This window comes from Neovison vison, chromosome 3, assembly GCF_020171115.1.
Source record: "Neovison vison isolate M4711 chromosome 3, ASM_NN_V1, whole genome shotgun sequence".
Classification (NCBI taxonomy): domain Eukaryota; kingdom Metazoa; phylum Chordata; class Mammalia; order Carnivora; family Mustelidae; genus Neogale; species Neogale vison.
The window spans coordinates 150,743,337-150,759,981 of record NC_058093.1 but is presented as its reverse complement, the minus strand read 5'-3'; the positions used below and the strand labels follow the sequence as shown (position 1 = coordinate 150,759,981).

Here is a 16,645-nt window from a genome sequence, read left to right as displayed (position 1 = left end):
ATCTGGCTGTTGTTGGCTGAGATAGGGTTGGGGTCCTGAACAGAGAATAAAATATGTTGGTTACATCATTTGCTCTTGCCCCCATCTGCCCCCTTTCCTATCCCCACTCTTTGCCCCCATCACCACCCTAATCCTCCAGGGCTGTTGTGTGGGAAACCAGGACTTCAGGACGGGCCAAGTCAAGGGATAGAGGAGCAGGAGGAAGCCCCACGAGTGCCCTGGCTTCCTTGTGGTCCGGGGGGATCCAAGTCACCTTGGTCTGGATTTGTCATGGGCTTTGTCCCCGGCCTCGTCCCCTGTCTAGCCGGAGGGCAGCCAGACCTCCCCGGCAGTGATTCTGTTCTCTTTGGGACAGCTCCAGGAGGCGGGTCTTCTCCATTGCTCGGAGGGTCTGGCGGCACTCATGGCGTACCAGGGCCTGGCCGCGAATGAAGACGGGGGCGGGCTGCACGGAGCGTCGGCGTGGCGCTGGGGTGGAAGCCCCTCTCTGCCGTTCACCAGCTGCGTGACTGTGGGCAAGTCACTTAGCCTCTTGGAGCCTCAGTGACCTCATGTTTGCTCATCCATTCAACCAGTAGCTATTTATGAAGTAAGCGGGACTCGGCCACACGGCGTTTCTGAGAGCTGGCTACAGTGCCCCGGACGGACCATGTCAGGAGGCCTCCGAGGATGAGGCAGATTTCCTTTAGGGTAGAACAAAGGGACTGGTGTCTACACAGGAGTGTGCCGTGAGGGCTGTGTTGCTGGGCTGTGGGGTGGCTGCAGGTCCTGGAAGGCTGGACCGCTTGCCATGTCTCAGCAATGCCAAGGTCAGCGTCCCTCGAGAACCTGGGTCCTGCGTGGGACCCTGCAGAGGGTGCTGATCGGTGCAGTAGTATAATCTGGAGAGCCTGGCTGAAGAACATTGGAGCTTAGAGTGTACCCTGAGACAGGACCCTGGGCTTCTTCCTTCCTCAGTGCTGGGAACCATAAACATGCCGCTGTCCCTCCCAGAGGCCCTTGGGAACTCAGTGAAGGAGTGCGCAGGACAGTCTGGTAACAGTGCTCTGGGAGGTCAGGGCGTCACCGTCCCCTTCACCAGCCCTGTTGGGGGGGCACCCGTGGTCTCTCCCAGCTCACCGTATAGTCTAGTTTGCTTGGGTCCTGGGAGAGAGGGCCACTGTCTGTATCCCTGTCTATGCTTCCATGGTAACAGGCGGGCAGGGGTCTGTGGGGATCTCGGGGGTCTCGGGTTCTCCTGTGCAGGCTTGGTGGAGGGCAGACAGGGCTCCCAAGCCATGCCTGTTCTTGCTCTGACCCCAGGAATGAAAGGTTCTGTTGCCTCTGGCCAGGCTGTTTTATCCGCACGTGTTCAATCTTGTGCATTTTGCAAGGGACAAAATCCATGTTTCCTTTATTCTAACCACACTGCAGTAGTGTTATATAAGGGCTGCGTGGTGTCCAGGAGGCCTCCTAGGGCAGAGGGAAAATAAGATTCCTCACCTTTGTGGCCTCCGCTCTCTCTCCTCTCCCCGAAGCCTTTCGGGGGTGTCACCCACCTTGCTCCGAAAACAGGAAGCACCCGTGTGCGTGTGTGAGTGCGTGTGTGTGTGCACACGTGTGTGGAGGATGTACTAAGGGGTGGGCTTCCAACTCCAAAGGGAGCGAGTGCACAGAGGGCACGGACTCCTCGCATGTCTTGGAGCCGTGAACTTGATGCCTTGATGCTGTGACTCTGGGTCTAGTGTGGCTAATGCCCAGCCTCGGGGACTGGTGATGCCAGCCAAAGGCTTGGGAGAGCAACAACGCACATTTCCGTGGAGCTTCGTGCGGCCTTGCTAAGGTTGCATTACTCCTCCATCCTGACGATCGACTTGGAAGCCCCTGGTCCCCCTGAAAAAATGAGGAAAGGGAGCACAGGGCTGCTGAGCGGCTGGGCTGGGGTGACCAGGGAGGGGTGGGCTCTGTCCAGGCCTCCTGACTCCCCGGCGGCCCACGGGGTCCTGGCTAGGAACACTGGCCTAGTTGGCTGCATCCCAGAGAGCTTGTCAATGTGATGGTGTCTCTGGCCATTGATGACCCAATTCCAAGGGATGTGGCGGCAAGGCAGCACATGCTGGGGACCCAGGGGGCTTCATAAAACCCTGCTGACTCCAAGAACGGGGCTGAGCTCCCCAGTAGGAGCTCCACGGGCTCCAAGGACAGCTTGCCACTAACCACTAGAGTAGACCCGTGGGTGAACAGCTCTGTGTGGCTCCTTCCCAGGATCTGAGCGGGAGGACGGAGCCGTTGTGTGCACTGTGAATGAGTGCAGGCAGCGGGGCTCGGAGCCACCGTGCCTGGGCCGGCCTCCCGGGCCTCCGACCCAGCCCCGCGCCCCGAGCGCTCCGGCAGCTGCCTGTGGTCCCCAAGCAGATGGGCAGTTGCTCCCACAAAGGGGATGTGTGGCGCATGGGCTGTGGTTCCCATGGCAAACTTAGGCCCCTCGTGTTTGTAATTACCCCTGGTGTTCTTTTCTTCCCTCGGTGTGAGCGAGGCCAGGCGGGGGCATTCTTGTCATCCTGGTCCCCCAGCTCCCCTCCCTACCAAGTGTCCCGGCATGGAGCCCTTCCCACAAACAGGAAAACTGGGCCCAGGCAGCTGTCGCATCAGCCAGGTGGGGTAGCTTTTGTGTTCTTAGAAAATCATTCTATTTGAGGGCCTCCTGCTGGCTCAGTCCAGGGAGCATGGGACTCTTGATCTCAAGGTCCTGAGTTCAAGCCCCACGTTGAGCACAGAATTTACTTTAAAAAAAAAAATTATTCTATTTTAATTGATTAGTTATTGCTTATGGTGGCAAAATAGACATAACATGAAATTGTAACCATTTTAGCTGATTTAAGTGCAGGGGTCCATGGCATTACGTACATTAGCATTGTTGGTCAAATATCACCCCGTCCATCTCCAGAACTTTGTCTTCTTCCCCAGTTGAAATTGTTCCCCAGAAACACGAACACCCCATCCGTCTCTCTTCAGTCCCTGGCGATCTCTACTTAACTTTCTGTCTCTGTGGGTTTGACTGCTCTTGGAACCTGGTAGAAATGGAAATAGTATCTGTCCTTCTGTGACAGGCTTCTTTCACTCACAGTAATGTCCAACAGCCTTATCCATGTGTTCCTGGGTGTCAGAGTTTCCTTCCTCAGCCAGGTGGCTTTTTAAATGCCTTCTCTTTTGCTCTACTTCTTTGATTTTTAAACTTAAAAAAAAGACTCAGCTGTTTTCTTTCCTACATAAACTCTTGCCTGGAGGCCCCTGAGTAAGACCCACGAGAGCAGAGGTTCTCCGGCCTAACTGTGGGGAGAACCCACATGCTGAGTGCGGGGGCCCTGGAGACTCTCCCTGGGAGCTTCTGGGTCCCGGGCAGGGCTTCTGCCTCGGGGGGGGGGCCCTGCATGTCTTTGAGAGGGAGCAAGCTTTGGTCCTGGGTCGCTGAGGGCCCTGACCTCCCTCCGTTGTACCATTCCATTCCTGCTTCCTCGGCTTTCCTTCCAAACGCCCTGTCCCCAGCTCTGGACCCTGGCCAGACCCCTCGGAGTCTTCTAACCCAAGCTGGGGTCCAGAAAAGTTAAAAAATGTGCTCTGCTGGGGCTTGGGGCTTCCTTCTTGCCAATTCCCCCCCCCCCCCCCCGCTGGGCTTATCAGCATCTGTCTCTACAAGGTTCTTCTGGGAAGGGGTGGAAGCCGCCTGCCCCTCCTCCCCACCGGCCGCTCACCTCTTCTACCTGCTAGCTCTCCTGCGGCCAGAGTCTTCCTGCTCCTTCCAGGCTGCCCAAGCCCCATTCTGCTCTGCTCCCTCTGGCCTTATCCATATGTTGGCTCTAGATCATTCCTTGCCGTTTCATCAAAAATTACTTGTCCTGAGCTCCCCTTCGGTAGCACCGGTGAGTCTTCATTGTCGGATTACTTGCTGCGTGAGTCTATGTGCCTCGGGGATCTCTAGGACCATCAGAGACTCTCAGTTCCTGGCAGTTTTCAGTTTCAGTTTCAGGGAAGGTCCAGAGCCCACAGGGAATTTCAGACCCCACAGCAGGAGGCCTCGGTGGGGGCGATCTTTGGGGATGGGAGCAGCACACAGACTGGAGTCCTTTTTGAGTGTCCTGTAAATCCATAGAGGCAGCCCCCGCTTTGCTCACACCACACAGCTATGACCTGCTGGGGAAACCGTAAGGCAGGCTGAGGCCCCCCCCCCTTTCATGAGAATGTGAGTCTGGGCACTTTACTTCACCTCCTGCTGCTTACATTTCCTTCTCTTTAAAATGGGACCTTGAGGTCTGAGGGTTATCCAGGGACAAAATGAGATGCAGCCTGAGTACTGGGGCCAGGCCGGCACAATCAGGCCCAAGCAAGTGCTGGCCACCCCGAGTAGCGCTCTCGCCGGTGGCATGGCCATCACCTGCTCCACATTCAACTTTGTTCCTGTCTGGTGAAGGCACAGCCATAAAGGAAACAGAAGATGCAGCAATCTAGGGGGATATTTTTGTCCGGGGTCCTTCAAAGCCTCGCAGATCCCACCTGAGCATCGGAACAGCAGGCTAGAACCTGTGGGATGTTGTAAAATCATGGGCCAGTGACTTGGGCAGGAATTTCCTTTTTTTTTTTTTTTTTTTGGAAAGGAACTTCTTTGGGGGCCTCAATTCAGCTCATTGGAAGTTAGTTCAACAAACACACGGGGTAAGGATATTTTAGGGGGGTGGAATGAGGGGATGGCAGAGGCTCAAAGAGGTAACACCCAGCCCCTGCCCCAGAGGGCGCCCTGGCTGCCGGGAGGAGGCGGCTGCCTTGGGTGTGCAGGCTGAGTGGTTCAAGGATGGCTCCTCACCTTGAACTCCAAGTCAGCACGCGGTGTGATAACACGCTGTTTTCTACTGTGCATACGTGTATAGGAAAGGTCTTAGGAAGATGTAAATTTGATCACATTTTATTATATCTTTAGTAAGTAGCCTTTAATGAAAAGAATAATGTTTCATAAAAGTGAGACTGGATATTTGAGACGAGATGTCATCCCTCTCTCCTTCTTTCCTCCCTCCTTTCTTCTTTCACTTTCCCTCCCTGGCGCCCCAGTCTTCAGCTATTTTCTGGAACCTGCTTCATGCTAGACACACGAGCTCATTCTAGCTACAGGCTGGAGTAAGGAGCTTAGAGCGAGGTGAGGGAGACAGACAAAAGGCAATAGCAAAACCGTAACTGCTCTAAAAAGATCTACTTAAAGAAAAAGGCTGGGACACCAGGGTGGCTCAGTCAGTTGAGTGTCTCCCAGTTTCAGCTCAGGTCATGATCTCAGGGTCATGAGACTGAGCCCCGTGTGGGGCTCTGCACTCAGCACAGTCTGCTTGAAAGATTCTCTCCCTCTGCTCACCCCCACCCCCTCTCAAATCAATCAATCAATCTTTAAAAAAAAAAAAGGCAGTATCAGCATTGCTCCAAAATTGCTACGCAGTGATGCAGGTGACGTGGAAGAGATGACTAGAAGGACAGCAGTATTTTGTCAGGGGAAGGGGTAGAGGATGAGGTAGGGAGCTGGAGAGAAGTTATCAGAGAGAGAGAAAAGCATGTATAAAGGCTCTAAGAGCCAAGTGTATGGGAAGTCAAGGGAGGGTGTAATTAAATTTGCTGGAGGGCAGAGGCAGGGGAGCTGGACAAAGCTTCAGGGAGGGGCTGGTGTTTGGGGCATTGTGGGATGAGTAGGAGTTTGATAAGCAAAGGTTGAGAGCACTTTAAGCAGAGGGGGAAGCGTGTGCTAATATATGCATGCTGTATTTAGAGGGTGATGTTCAGGCCGTTATGCCTGGGAGAAAGAACGCAAGGAGGTGGGACTTGGCATGACTGGGCATCTCCAAGAAAGATCTGGGGAGTAGGACAGCTAGTAGGAGATGGTGGGCTATAAGAGGGAGGTAGTACAGGAATGGGGAGGCAGGACCATTTCAAGGGGCACTTGGAGATCAGGTAGAGGGTCTCAGCAGCTGATGAGCCACAGTTGTTGAGATGAGGCCTGTGAAAGTGGCCGTGGGCTTTGCATCTTTAGCTAACTTCTCTGCCAGCTCCTAGTGTGGACTGCGTTAATGCTCCAAGGGACCCCCAGCCATTTATCAATTTGTCTTGAGGGAGCAAGACTGAGGGTAGGGTTCGGAAGCAAGATGAGGCCTAGCTCTAGTCCGCAGGATGATACGCTGTAGTTCCTCCTCTTTGCCCATGCCACAGGGGAGAAAACAGGCTGTGGGCTGCGTGGCTGCTGAAGGCACAGAGCCACCAGCATCAGTGTCAGGGCTAGAAGCTGGGTACCTGGGGGCATGTCTTCTAGAACATTCCTCCCTCTGAACACAGTCTGGGGGACGGCCAGAGAGAGAAGGGGTGACCTTTTGTAGCCCTTTTTCTAGAACTCACCACCAAGATTAGGAAATCTTCAGGGAGCTTGAGGGGAAGCTCTGAGGGGTTTTCACCACTGGATGTCAACCCCCCCTCACCCAGCATGGCTCAGATGAGGAAGCCGCTGAAAGTAACCATCCATCAAGGGGAGGGACCCCAGCGTCCTGAATGGGGTTCACCGGCTGCTAGTTAGGGGAGTGCCAAAGGCCAGCAGCTGGCATCTGGTCCCTAGGATGCATGGATGTGGGCAAGGTGGGGAAGGAAAGGGACAGATTTAGGGCTTCATTGTCGCTACTAGGAGACTCCAGGCCCCCTGCCCTGCCCCCCATTCTCCTCTGAGATAAGAAGAGCTGGAAAGACTATGGTCCTGCTGAGTCACTCAGTCAAGGAAAAGTCCCCTATCTCTCTTTTGGGGGCATCTAGTCCAGAAGATGTCTCCACTTTGACAAACACAACATCCTCTCCTTTAAGTTTAACTTGAAATTTAAGAAAACAAATCAATCTCATTGGGCAAAGTGCTGGTTTCTTCTCATCCCTCCAGATTCTTCTCATCCCTCTCTCCTTCCCTCCCACTAGTCTCCTACCCTCTATCCACTTTACAGATGAGGGGAATAAGCCCAGAGAAGTTGAGCAAGCTGCCTAAGGTCACACAGTGCTTTGGCCTGGGCCAGCTGTCCTGGCCCTCATCCTTTTCTCCTGACCACAAAGGAAATGGAGTCACTGCAAGTGCTTTGTGCCTTTGGGCAAGGACCCCTGTGGGAGGGGCTGCATCTCAAGTGGCTGGTCTGGCCCTGTCCAGGTTGGGGGCTGGAGGGGGTGCCCAGGAGGAGCGGGTGCCCCGGGCTACCTTCAGGGTGTGCTGGGGGTGTCTGTTGGCCTGAAGGAGCCCCAAGGAACTTGCTTATGTTTTCACTGAGAGGAATAAAGTAAAGTAATAACGATGTCAAGCACAAGGTCAACAACAGGGGTAGCAGTCTTAGTAATACTGGGCTTCTGCGAGTTGCCCCTGTGGGCCAGGTGTGGTTCTCAGTGCTCTACCTGCACGAACTCTGCCCCCCATCCCCGGCCTGTCAGTCCTTAGATCCCCAAGCTTCTGAATCTGCAGCCTTTGGGAGATACTGCGCTCACTCCTGGGTGCTAGAGAAGCTCAGGCAGGTGTGGGCTGGGAGCTGGTGGCTTCTGAGGTCCCCCCACTCCCAGTCTCTGGGGTCCGGGAGCTCTGAATGCAGCCTACATTCTTATGCTGGCTGCCCCCTGGTGGCACCCCACTAGCTAGGGGGAAAGAGAGGCCTGAAGTCAAGGGGGTGTCCTCCTGGGTCACGTTCCCATCATCACACTCTCCCCAGCCCCTGCTACCCCAAACCCAGAGCCAGCCCCATGATGCAGAAGGAAGGAAAAGGACAGAGGGGATTCTTATACAGAGAGCAATCCCAGCCTGGGTTGGAGGTTTTTTCCCCCTCAGAAACAAATCTTTCATAAAGAACATCCTTGATTCTTTTATTTTATTTTTTTTTTAAGATTTTATTTATTTGAGAGAAAGGGCATGAGTGGGGGGGAGGGGCAGAGGGAGAGGGACAAGCAGACTCCCTGCTAAGCGTGGAGCCCAAAGTGGAGTTCAGTCCCAGGACCCTGAGCTCATGACCTGAGCCAAAAGCAGATGCTTAACCGACTGAGCCACCCAGAGGCCCCAAACATCCTTGATTCTTGCCTCTGGCCATGTGTGGGAGTGTGGCAAAGCCTTGGGCTCGACCCTTAATGAGGTGTCAGTCTCCCCATCTATAAAATGGGGACAGGGCTATCCCTCTGACCCACGGAATGAGAGAAGGGAAGCAGAGCTATTGTGAAGTGAGGAGGGATTGCCGCTGTTGCCGCCTGGCTCGGAGATAGGCCGAGCATGTCCTCTACGGTCCGCAGCTGAAGCCAGGGTCTACCCCAACTCGCTGATCCAGCTCTGGGCCCTGATGGATGAGGCTCCCCCAACTCAGGCCACCGGGGCAGGCCTGGCCCCTGGCAGTGCCGCGCTTCTCCGCCCCTTCCCTCCTCGCAGTCCCGGGGCGCAGGCTGTCCCTTGCTCCGAGCTCCTGGGGCTCGCAACCGCATCGATGCCTGGCTCCTTTCATAATTCTCCTCTTTCCACACGGACCTCCTGGAGGGAAAGAGAACATCTTTTAAGACTCTTAGGAACACACCTTGAGTGGTGAGATTTCAGGCACCACCCCCCACCCCCCACTCCGACCCAGGGAGAAGATATTTTTGGAGAGTTGCACTTTTCCCTGGCTCTTGGCTTCAGACTCAGTGCAGAGCTCAGAGCCCCTGGCTGGGCCTCCATTGCATCTGGGTTTCTGCAAACCTGTGACATTCAGAGATGAGATTTTTTTATTTTTATGATGTATGTCATTTAACATTTTAATATTAATACATTCATCTCCTGTCAGTCTCTTATTTTCCCATCTATTATTTTACCTACCGCTAAAGGTAAACTCCCACCTGCTCCGAGACCCCCTCAGGCTCTGGGGACACTTGCCTTGCATGGGTTTCCAGTTCTTCCAGCCATCATGGTCTCTGGTCCATCTGCCACAACCCTGGGGGACAGGGGTTTCCTCTGTATGCAGGGAAAGAAAGAGGCTGGTGCTCTGGGAGCATCAGGGCTGGCCTGAGGCTACTCTCCTGTGAAGAGGCAGCAGAACCGGGCTGAGATGAACAGAGCCCAGAGGTCTGCCTCTCACGGCCCCAGGTCTGGAACCTCAAGCACGCTCCAGCGTGCTCCACCAGCATGCCAGATCACAGGATCTGCTCCCCCCGCCCCCCCAATCTCCTCTCACATGCAAGGCCAAGGTCAGGCCAAGGGCCTGGTGCAGGGGGGGGAGGGGCCAGGCTGGGGGGCAGGGGAGATGGCTGTCTGAGAGGGTGTCGTGGTCAGCCCCCCTCCAGCTGTGAGAAGCCCTTGGTGTTAGGGCTAAAGACAGAGGGTCTGGCCAAGATGGTATCGTGTGGAAGTCAGCTTTTCAAAATGTTAAAAACTTAATTGTCCTACAAATATATGATGAGCACGAGTCAAAGATTCATTTAAGTTGTTAATGAGGGAATCAGCAGGATGTGTATACAAACCCACACATGTTAATGGAAAAAAAGAACACTGGAGTAAAATTGCTAAATTGGATAGAAAACTGGTATTTTCCATGGAGCAAAAATCATTTGCGCCTTACCAGGTTCCTGAGGAGAATGTCTGACTTTACAGAGACTGGGTTCGGTCAACAGTAAACAGTAAGTCAGATGAAGTTATCTTGCCTGAGAAAGCCAGATGACTCTTAGGTCGGACTGTTTGTGTTCTAGTATGACTTAAAAGCGTGCAGTCTCCTTTTTTTTTTGGCTCATTTTAAGGTTTTGAGTATTTTTTTCTTAATTGCAGGCAGAAACAGCCAGGAAGTAAAACTGAAGGATTCCAGCTAAAGAGAGCCCAAGAGAGAGGGCTTTTTTACCATCCAGGGCCACTACCCACATTCTTCTGGCCCTGGCCCTACTTGATTAACTCCTGCCTTCATCTAGAACATTCCATTCTGGTTACTAGAACAACCTGGACTGGATGGTTTATGATGGACATGAATCCAAGGCTAGAGATGCCCGAGTGCTCATTTAGGACTCCCTGTAGGAGCCCAGTCTTTCTGTGGCCCTGGTGTGTACGTGTATGTGCATGTGTGCGCACATGCGTGTGTGTGTGTTTGTGTGTGTGTATGTGAGATTCCACTCTCTTCTTACACATAGGGACTTTCTCCTTTAGGGCTTTGCCTAGAATTGGGCTTGAGGGCCTCTTCTTTCCTGAAAGAACCCTGGCCCTTATTGTCTACTCTTCCAAATCCATTGCTTTTTCCTTGACTTCTCCCCACGGACATAATGTCTGCTATTCCTCTCCTCCACAGAGACCCACACGTAGCACCTTCCACAAAAGCCACCCACCACCTCAGGGGCACTGAAGAAGCATGGCTTCCTGACAAAAACAGGGTCTGTCTCTACTTCTCACTCCTTCCCACTTGGGACCAAGGCCAGTCCCTTCTGCATCTTTACATGAATTAGCAAATGGCTTCCCCACCCCCCCCCACACACCCCCGGCCAACACCACCAGAGCCAGGGCACAAACACGACTGTCAAGTCCTGCTCACTCCTTTGCAGGACCTCTTTGTGCCTGGCACAGACAGCACACCCATATACAATGGCCCCATTTCCTCCCCTTCAGAGATTTCCAGAGTAGTCTCCAGGGCCCCCTTCAACATCCTGGTTGGCAAACCTTTCGAAGTCTCGATGGGAGAGAGGCCAACCAACAGTGGCGTATGTTCTCTGAGATGCTGCTCCCCACACTCGTGCCAGATCCTATCTCTTGAGCTGGAGACCATGGTTGCCCAGGCGATGTGAGGTCAGGGACCAGAAGAAGCCCCTCCTACCCCAGCAAGTATAGGGTTTCCTCCTGGGTCCTAAATCAAATGGTACAGAAAGGAGAGTTACGTTGTACATTCTTTTGGGAATGAGAGTGGTGCCACATCTTCCCAGATGGGTGTAAATGACTGAGAACAGATTGTCCTGTCTGGAGGGGCTCTGGGAACTAGGAAGACGTGTGTGTGTGTGTGTGTGTGTGTGTGCGTGCGTGCACGCGTGTGCACATGTGTGCACTCATGCACAGAGGAAGGTGATGTACAAGGATGTTGAGACCAAGACTAGGAGGTTTCCGTGCTGGCTCTGATGACCCTACTGGACAGAGAACCACTCCTGGAGCTTCTAAATCTCCCGGGGTTTGCTCCCCTCCGCTGATGGGTGGAAGGAGGAATAAGCCTTGTTTGAAATGCACAGAAGGAAATTCTAAGTCTAAATACAAGCCTCACAGTCCCTCGTCTGAACATGTCAGCTCTCACCCTCTGGAGTGTGAGCTGAACATCCCCCACCCCCTCCTGGAGCTTCTCTGGCCCTCCTCCACCCCAGCCTCTTGCTCTTCTCCTACAGATTTGGCAGGACCCCCTGGAGGTAATTAATTAATAAATCAGTGTTTGCCTTTGGGAAACGTGATTTTTTCCCCCTCTGTAAGTGACAAGTGTTTCAGCTGAGCCCAGTGAGGTGTCTGGGGCTGGAGGAGTTGCTTTTATTAATACGTGCCAAGAAGACTGTAATATCATCACCATTAAAATGAGGGGAGAGGGCTAGATGACGCCATGGTGGTGTCTGTCAGCTCTGACACTCTGGCAAAATGGACCCCGTGTCTCCAGGAGGAAGCTTGCAGGCCATCTGGGCCTTCCGCTCAGTTGTCTTGCCAAAAGGAGGTACTGGGGTCCACCCACAGCCTCATGGGGCCTTGGCAGCAAATGTCTTGGCCCATCAGTTCAGGGGGGAATGTTCTCCCGGGTGGGAAGGGAATGGGTACCCATCGTGCCGCAGTTTATTCTCTTTCTCCTGGCTGCCTCAGTGTCCACGCTGGAGAGGCCGGCTCAAGAAAAGTCTCCTTATCCATGTACAAGGGTCTGTGGGTCAGACAACTTGGCTACTGTCTAATCACCACCACTGTCACAGTCGTCGCCATCACCTCTGGCATCTGTATAATCTGGTGGTTTACCAAATAGCCACCGTATACGTAATTGTCCTGGTTGAGGCACAAATTCCTGCTTTGATGGAGTTGGGACAGATTTAGCTATCATTATTTGACAGGAAGCTGTGACTCAGGGGGCTTAATATCAATTTTCTCCTCAGGCCAGTAAGTACTGGGGCTGGAACTGGAATCCAGTTCTCCTTCCATGATATCTTATGACTTGACCCCAGATCCGTCCATCCATCCATCCATCCTTCCTTCCATCCAATAGGTAATTACTAAGAGCCAAGCATGTGAGTGGGGTTACAACAATAAACAAAAATAAAGCCGTTCCCTGTCCCTAGCTGCTGTAGATTAAGTGGAGATTCTCTTTTCTGTAGATAGAAAGATCCAGGGTGTAGAGTGAAAGCCTGGACCTGAAGTTCTCAGAAAAAGATCTTGTTTTCCCTTCCTACCATTTCCTCTTTTCCTTCTGCCCACAGCAGACCAGTTTCAAGTTCTTTTGATTTCTAGAAACTTTGGCATGGTGAGCAGGATTTGGGAAGCAGCAGAACAGCTAAACCCTAGCCAAGGGGAGCAAGGACACTGATGTTTATGGACCCTGCTGGGTGTTGGTGCTGACTAGGCATTTTGCAAACGCATCTCATCTAATTCATTTCCCACAACATCCCCGAGGGAGAGTGGGTCAGGTTCAGAGGAAGAGTGATTTCTGGGGCCTCAGTGCTGTGATGTCCTGATGTGCCTTTTTAGCACAGGGCTCTGTTCTGGCAAGCTCAGCAGACAAGTTTCTTGATGACTTACGGTTCTCAACTTCAGCGTCCAGCCAAGGCACATGCAAGCAAGACAGATAACCAGAACCCACCTCTGGAGAGTCCCACAGTGGGCATGGGAGGTTAAAATAAGCTCCTGCGGTAAACCAAGTTGCTCCCTCTGACCCCAACGCTGAGTCCAGTGCTCTAAGGGCTCCCCTGAAGTTGGGAAAGCATCTTTCCTTGAGATAGTGAAGGCCTTTAGGAATGAAACCAGTACGAAAAGAGCGCTTAGCTCTGGAACAGAGCATTTGTATAGAACTTGGAGGATTCAGTGCTGATAGGGGAGAAACTTGTCCAAACTTGGGTGCCGAAGTCCCCTTGAGGCTGTGAGAAGCCTGGGAAGTCCTGGGTTTCCAACTCTACCTGAGCTCAGGTCTGGAAGGTGGGAAGTGAGGACAGTAGAACCAGAAGAGGTCTGGAACTGAGCGGGCAGGTTGACTGATGGGTACAAGGGCCGGTGGAATGGAACAGATACATGTTTCAAGCAGCTTCCGTGGCAGAGGTGCAGGCTGAAGGGGAGTGGCTTCCCAGGTCTGCCATTGAGGACTTCTGAAATCCCAAGTTCGGGGATGCCGAAAGCATACTCTTGAAGCAGAAGGTGACTTTAGGGGTTACCTAGTTATGGGGACAGCCAATATGGGGCACGCAGGCTGCCCGCCCCTTTCCCAGGGGGCGGGGGTGGGGACAGACATCCTCAGCGGCCACAGCAGCCTTCTGCCAAGCCCGGAGGCAGCTTCAGAGATCACACAGCACTGCAGGCGGGATGTTTCCAGTTTCGCGCTGGCACGGGGGTTCCATGCTTGCCTCTTTGCCATTCCCCGTCTAGATGAACCCCTCCATTTGAGCCATGAAGCACAGGAAGCTGAGAGAGGCTTGCTCAATGGTTATTTGGAATTCCCACCGGGAGGTGAGAGACGTAGCTGAGTAATAAGATGCCCTCGTCAAGGGGGGCTGGGTCCTGCTAGGGAAGATCGACTCACAAAACCCTAGTCCACAGCTCTTCCGGAAGGTGGTTTTAGGATAAATTAAAGAAAATTCCATCTCCCCAGAGTGAGGAGTAAACCTAGAGAACCAAGAGACATGTTTGTGTGGAGAGGTGGGTGTGAGTGGAAATTTAACATGTCACTTAGGGGCGGTCAAAAACAGAGCTAAGAACATAGAGTAGAAAAAGGAAAAAGGAAAAAAAAAAGATCTAAAACACTGAAACAGCTATCATGGCGCTCATGTGCTCAACTCCGGGGCATACGTTCTTGGATTTCTTTCAGTTTATTGACTCAGTTTACAAAGAGTTCTATTAGTCTCTGTGCTCCGTCCACAACAGATTGAACACACCAGCTGGAAGGGGAATGACAGGCTCAGGGACAAAAGCCCTCTTAATGGAGACACCTGGGTACATAATCACCCTGTCTCTGGGTAATTCGGACCAGGAGGAAATGGGGAGGATACATTGTATCTAGTCACTATAAGGATCTAGGAAACTACGGGAGCCTTTAGGAAAGATTTCCGTACTAAATGATGGAGGTAAGTGGGTAAGTTTGCATCATGGGGAAAATTCACATATGTGAATCTTTCTTAGTAAGGCTGATAAATGAAATATCGCTGTAAATTCTGAATGCTCTAGATACATTTCCCTGGGACAGACGCATACCATGTGTAGGAAGCAGGGCATGGCAGCGCCCTCTGGCTCAAGGCCTTCGTTCTGTCGGCACAGAAGGGGAGGTGGGGTGGACAGGAGCCACCCAGTCAGAGGCCCACAGCTGATGGAGGGAGGGACAGTCTAGCTCTCCCCTTTCTCTGGTAGGATTAGGCCCTACAGTCTTCCCTAACATCACTAGACCCTGTGACTATCCCCTCAACCTGCCTGCCCATGTCCCCCCTCAGGTGGAATTGGCCTGGGAATGGGACGTTGTGGGAGATTCAGCCACGATGGGGGTCTCTCAGGAAACCGACTCCATCAGCCATCACTGGTCTGACAGCAAGTGCCAGTGGCTGGAGATGGGTCACTGCCTCCGTGTCCTCAGGTGGCATGGCTGGTTTCACAAAGCTCTGGCATATAGATTCTATTTTCAGTGGAGCTCGATTTTCAAGCTTGTGGACTTGCGGCTTCCTGTGAAACAGAACACTAAGCCTTCTCCGAGCGATGGAAATAGGCCAGTTTTTTCTATTTTTCTCACTCCAGGACAGCGAACCCATCCCCGCCACCCCCCAGCACTTCCGGTACAAACAAAGGGGACATGAGGGGAACGTGGGAGCACGGGCCTCGGAATCCGGGGTGGCCTGGGTTCAGGCTCCCTTTGCAGCTCTGGTGAGCCGGGACCCCTTGCTCTGTGTACTTGATTGGCCTCATCTGTAGAATGGGGCTCTGATGCCTCATAGCGGGGCGGGGCCCAGGCCCGCTGCTGGGTATGAGTCATTTAGGAAGCACTCGGCGGATGGCGGTGATTATTCTATTAAAGGGGATTCTTACTGACTTGCCATTTCGGAGAGCGGTCACTGGAATTCTGGAAAGCAATGCGCACCATGGAAACACTTCTCATTTCATAATGGTCTGGAAGTGTGACAGGCTGGGTTTGAATCGGGCTCTGCTTTGGCCAGCAGGGAGGCGGCGGGTGAGAGCTGCCCCATCACGGGGCCGAGGGCAAAATAGTGCCAGGCCGTGGCTCCCTCAGTGGGGGCCATGGCTTCTTGCTCTGTCATCGCCAGCTCCCCGCTCACTAGCACTTCCGTAGGGGCCATGTTCCACAGGAATTAGAATGTTCAGTCTTGAGACGGGCGATTGGGGTTCTAGACTCAGTGCCTTCCCAGCGGCATGGAAGTCCTTCATACCTTCTCTCTGTCGTGTGGGAAGGACATTCCCGCTCCATGGCTGTGAGGAGGGTCAGAGACGAGGCTCGGGGAGCCTGGCATGGTTCCTGGCTCACTGTGTGCTCGTGCGCCCAGAAATGACAACACTGATGTTCCTGCTGGTACTCTAGCCCCAGGGTCCTCACTCGTGACGTGGGTCGGACCCACTCCGTGCTTCCCCCCCACCCCGCTGTGCCCTGGGGAGACCTGGGGCTCCTGGGAGCCTCCCGGGCAGACCTTGGAGGGGCCAGGGGTGGCCGGCACAGCCAGGTTCTCCCACCTCCCCTTCAACCTAAGCCGCCCTGTTTGGTCTGTTGACATTTAAAATATGTTTGTGCCACACTGACTGGTGGTCACTTGGGCGCTTTCTAGGCTGTGTTGTGTGAAGAGCTTTGGACGTGTCTCTTCCCAAGCCTGGCCCCCACCACACTCACAGCCACCCCGATCCAAACACATCAACTACACTACATGGACCACACCCCACAACGCACCCCATGCACCACACCACCACCACATGCGCTGCACATGGCTTACGCACTGTACATACCACACACCCAACGCCACCGCATAACATACACAACATATCCCATGCCACACGCCACAAGGTCATCTCACAACACGACGTGCACAATACACACATAGAACACAAGCAACACACACATACACACAAACACCACACCCGCACGTACACACATCCTTCCTTTCATTCCTGCCTCTGTGCCATTCCCCCCTCAGCCCCTCCCCTTGCCTGGCCTTCATCTTCAGCCTGCCTTTTCCCCAGAGATGCTTGGCTTACCTGGGCTGCCCTTCCTCACTGCTTAGTGGGGCGTTTGACTGGATTCAGCTGGGGGTTCCTTGCTGCCTGTAACGGCCCTATGTGTCCACCCCATAAGCTCCTCCCGGCTACGGCCCTCAGTATTCGCCTGCGGTCACTTGTTGGCCACACTTGGTGGAAATGGACAATGCTAAGTATCGTACCATTTGCCAGGTCTTGAGAGGCACTCTTGGAACCGGCGAAGCTCTCTGTGGCAGTTCCCCTGTC

At 53.4% G+C, this 16,645-nt stretch overlaps 1 protein-coding gene across 1 annotated transcript in view; it reads left to right on the top strand.

Annotated features, from left to right (window-relative positions):
* Positions 1 to 403: 403 nt before the first annotated feature.
* Positions 404 to 16,645, top strand: part of RNF165 (ring finger protein 165) — a 65,239-nt gene continuing 48,997 nt past the window's right edge. Inside the window, exon 1 of the mRNA XM_044244389.1 lies at positions 404 to 511. Within this exon, the coding sequence (XP_044100324.1) occupies positions 404 to 511 (108 nt within the window). The remainder of the gene's footprint in view (positions 512 to 16,645) is intronic.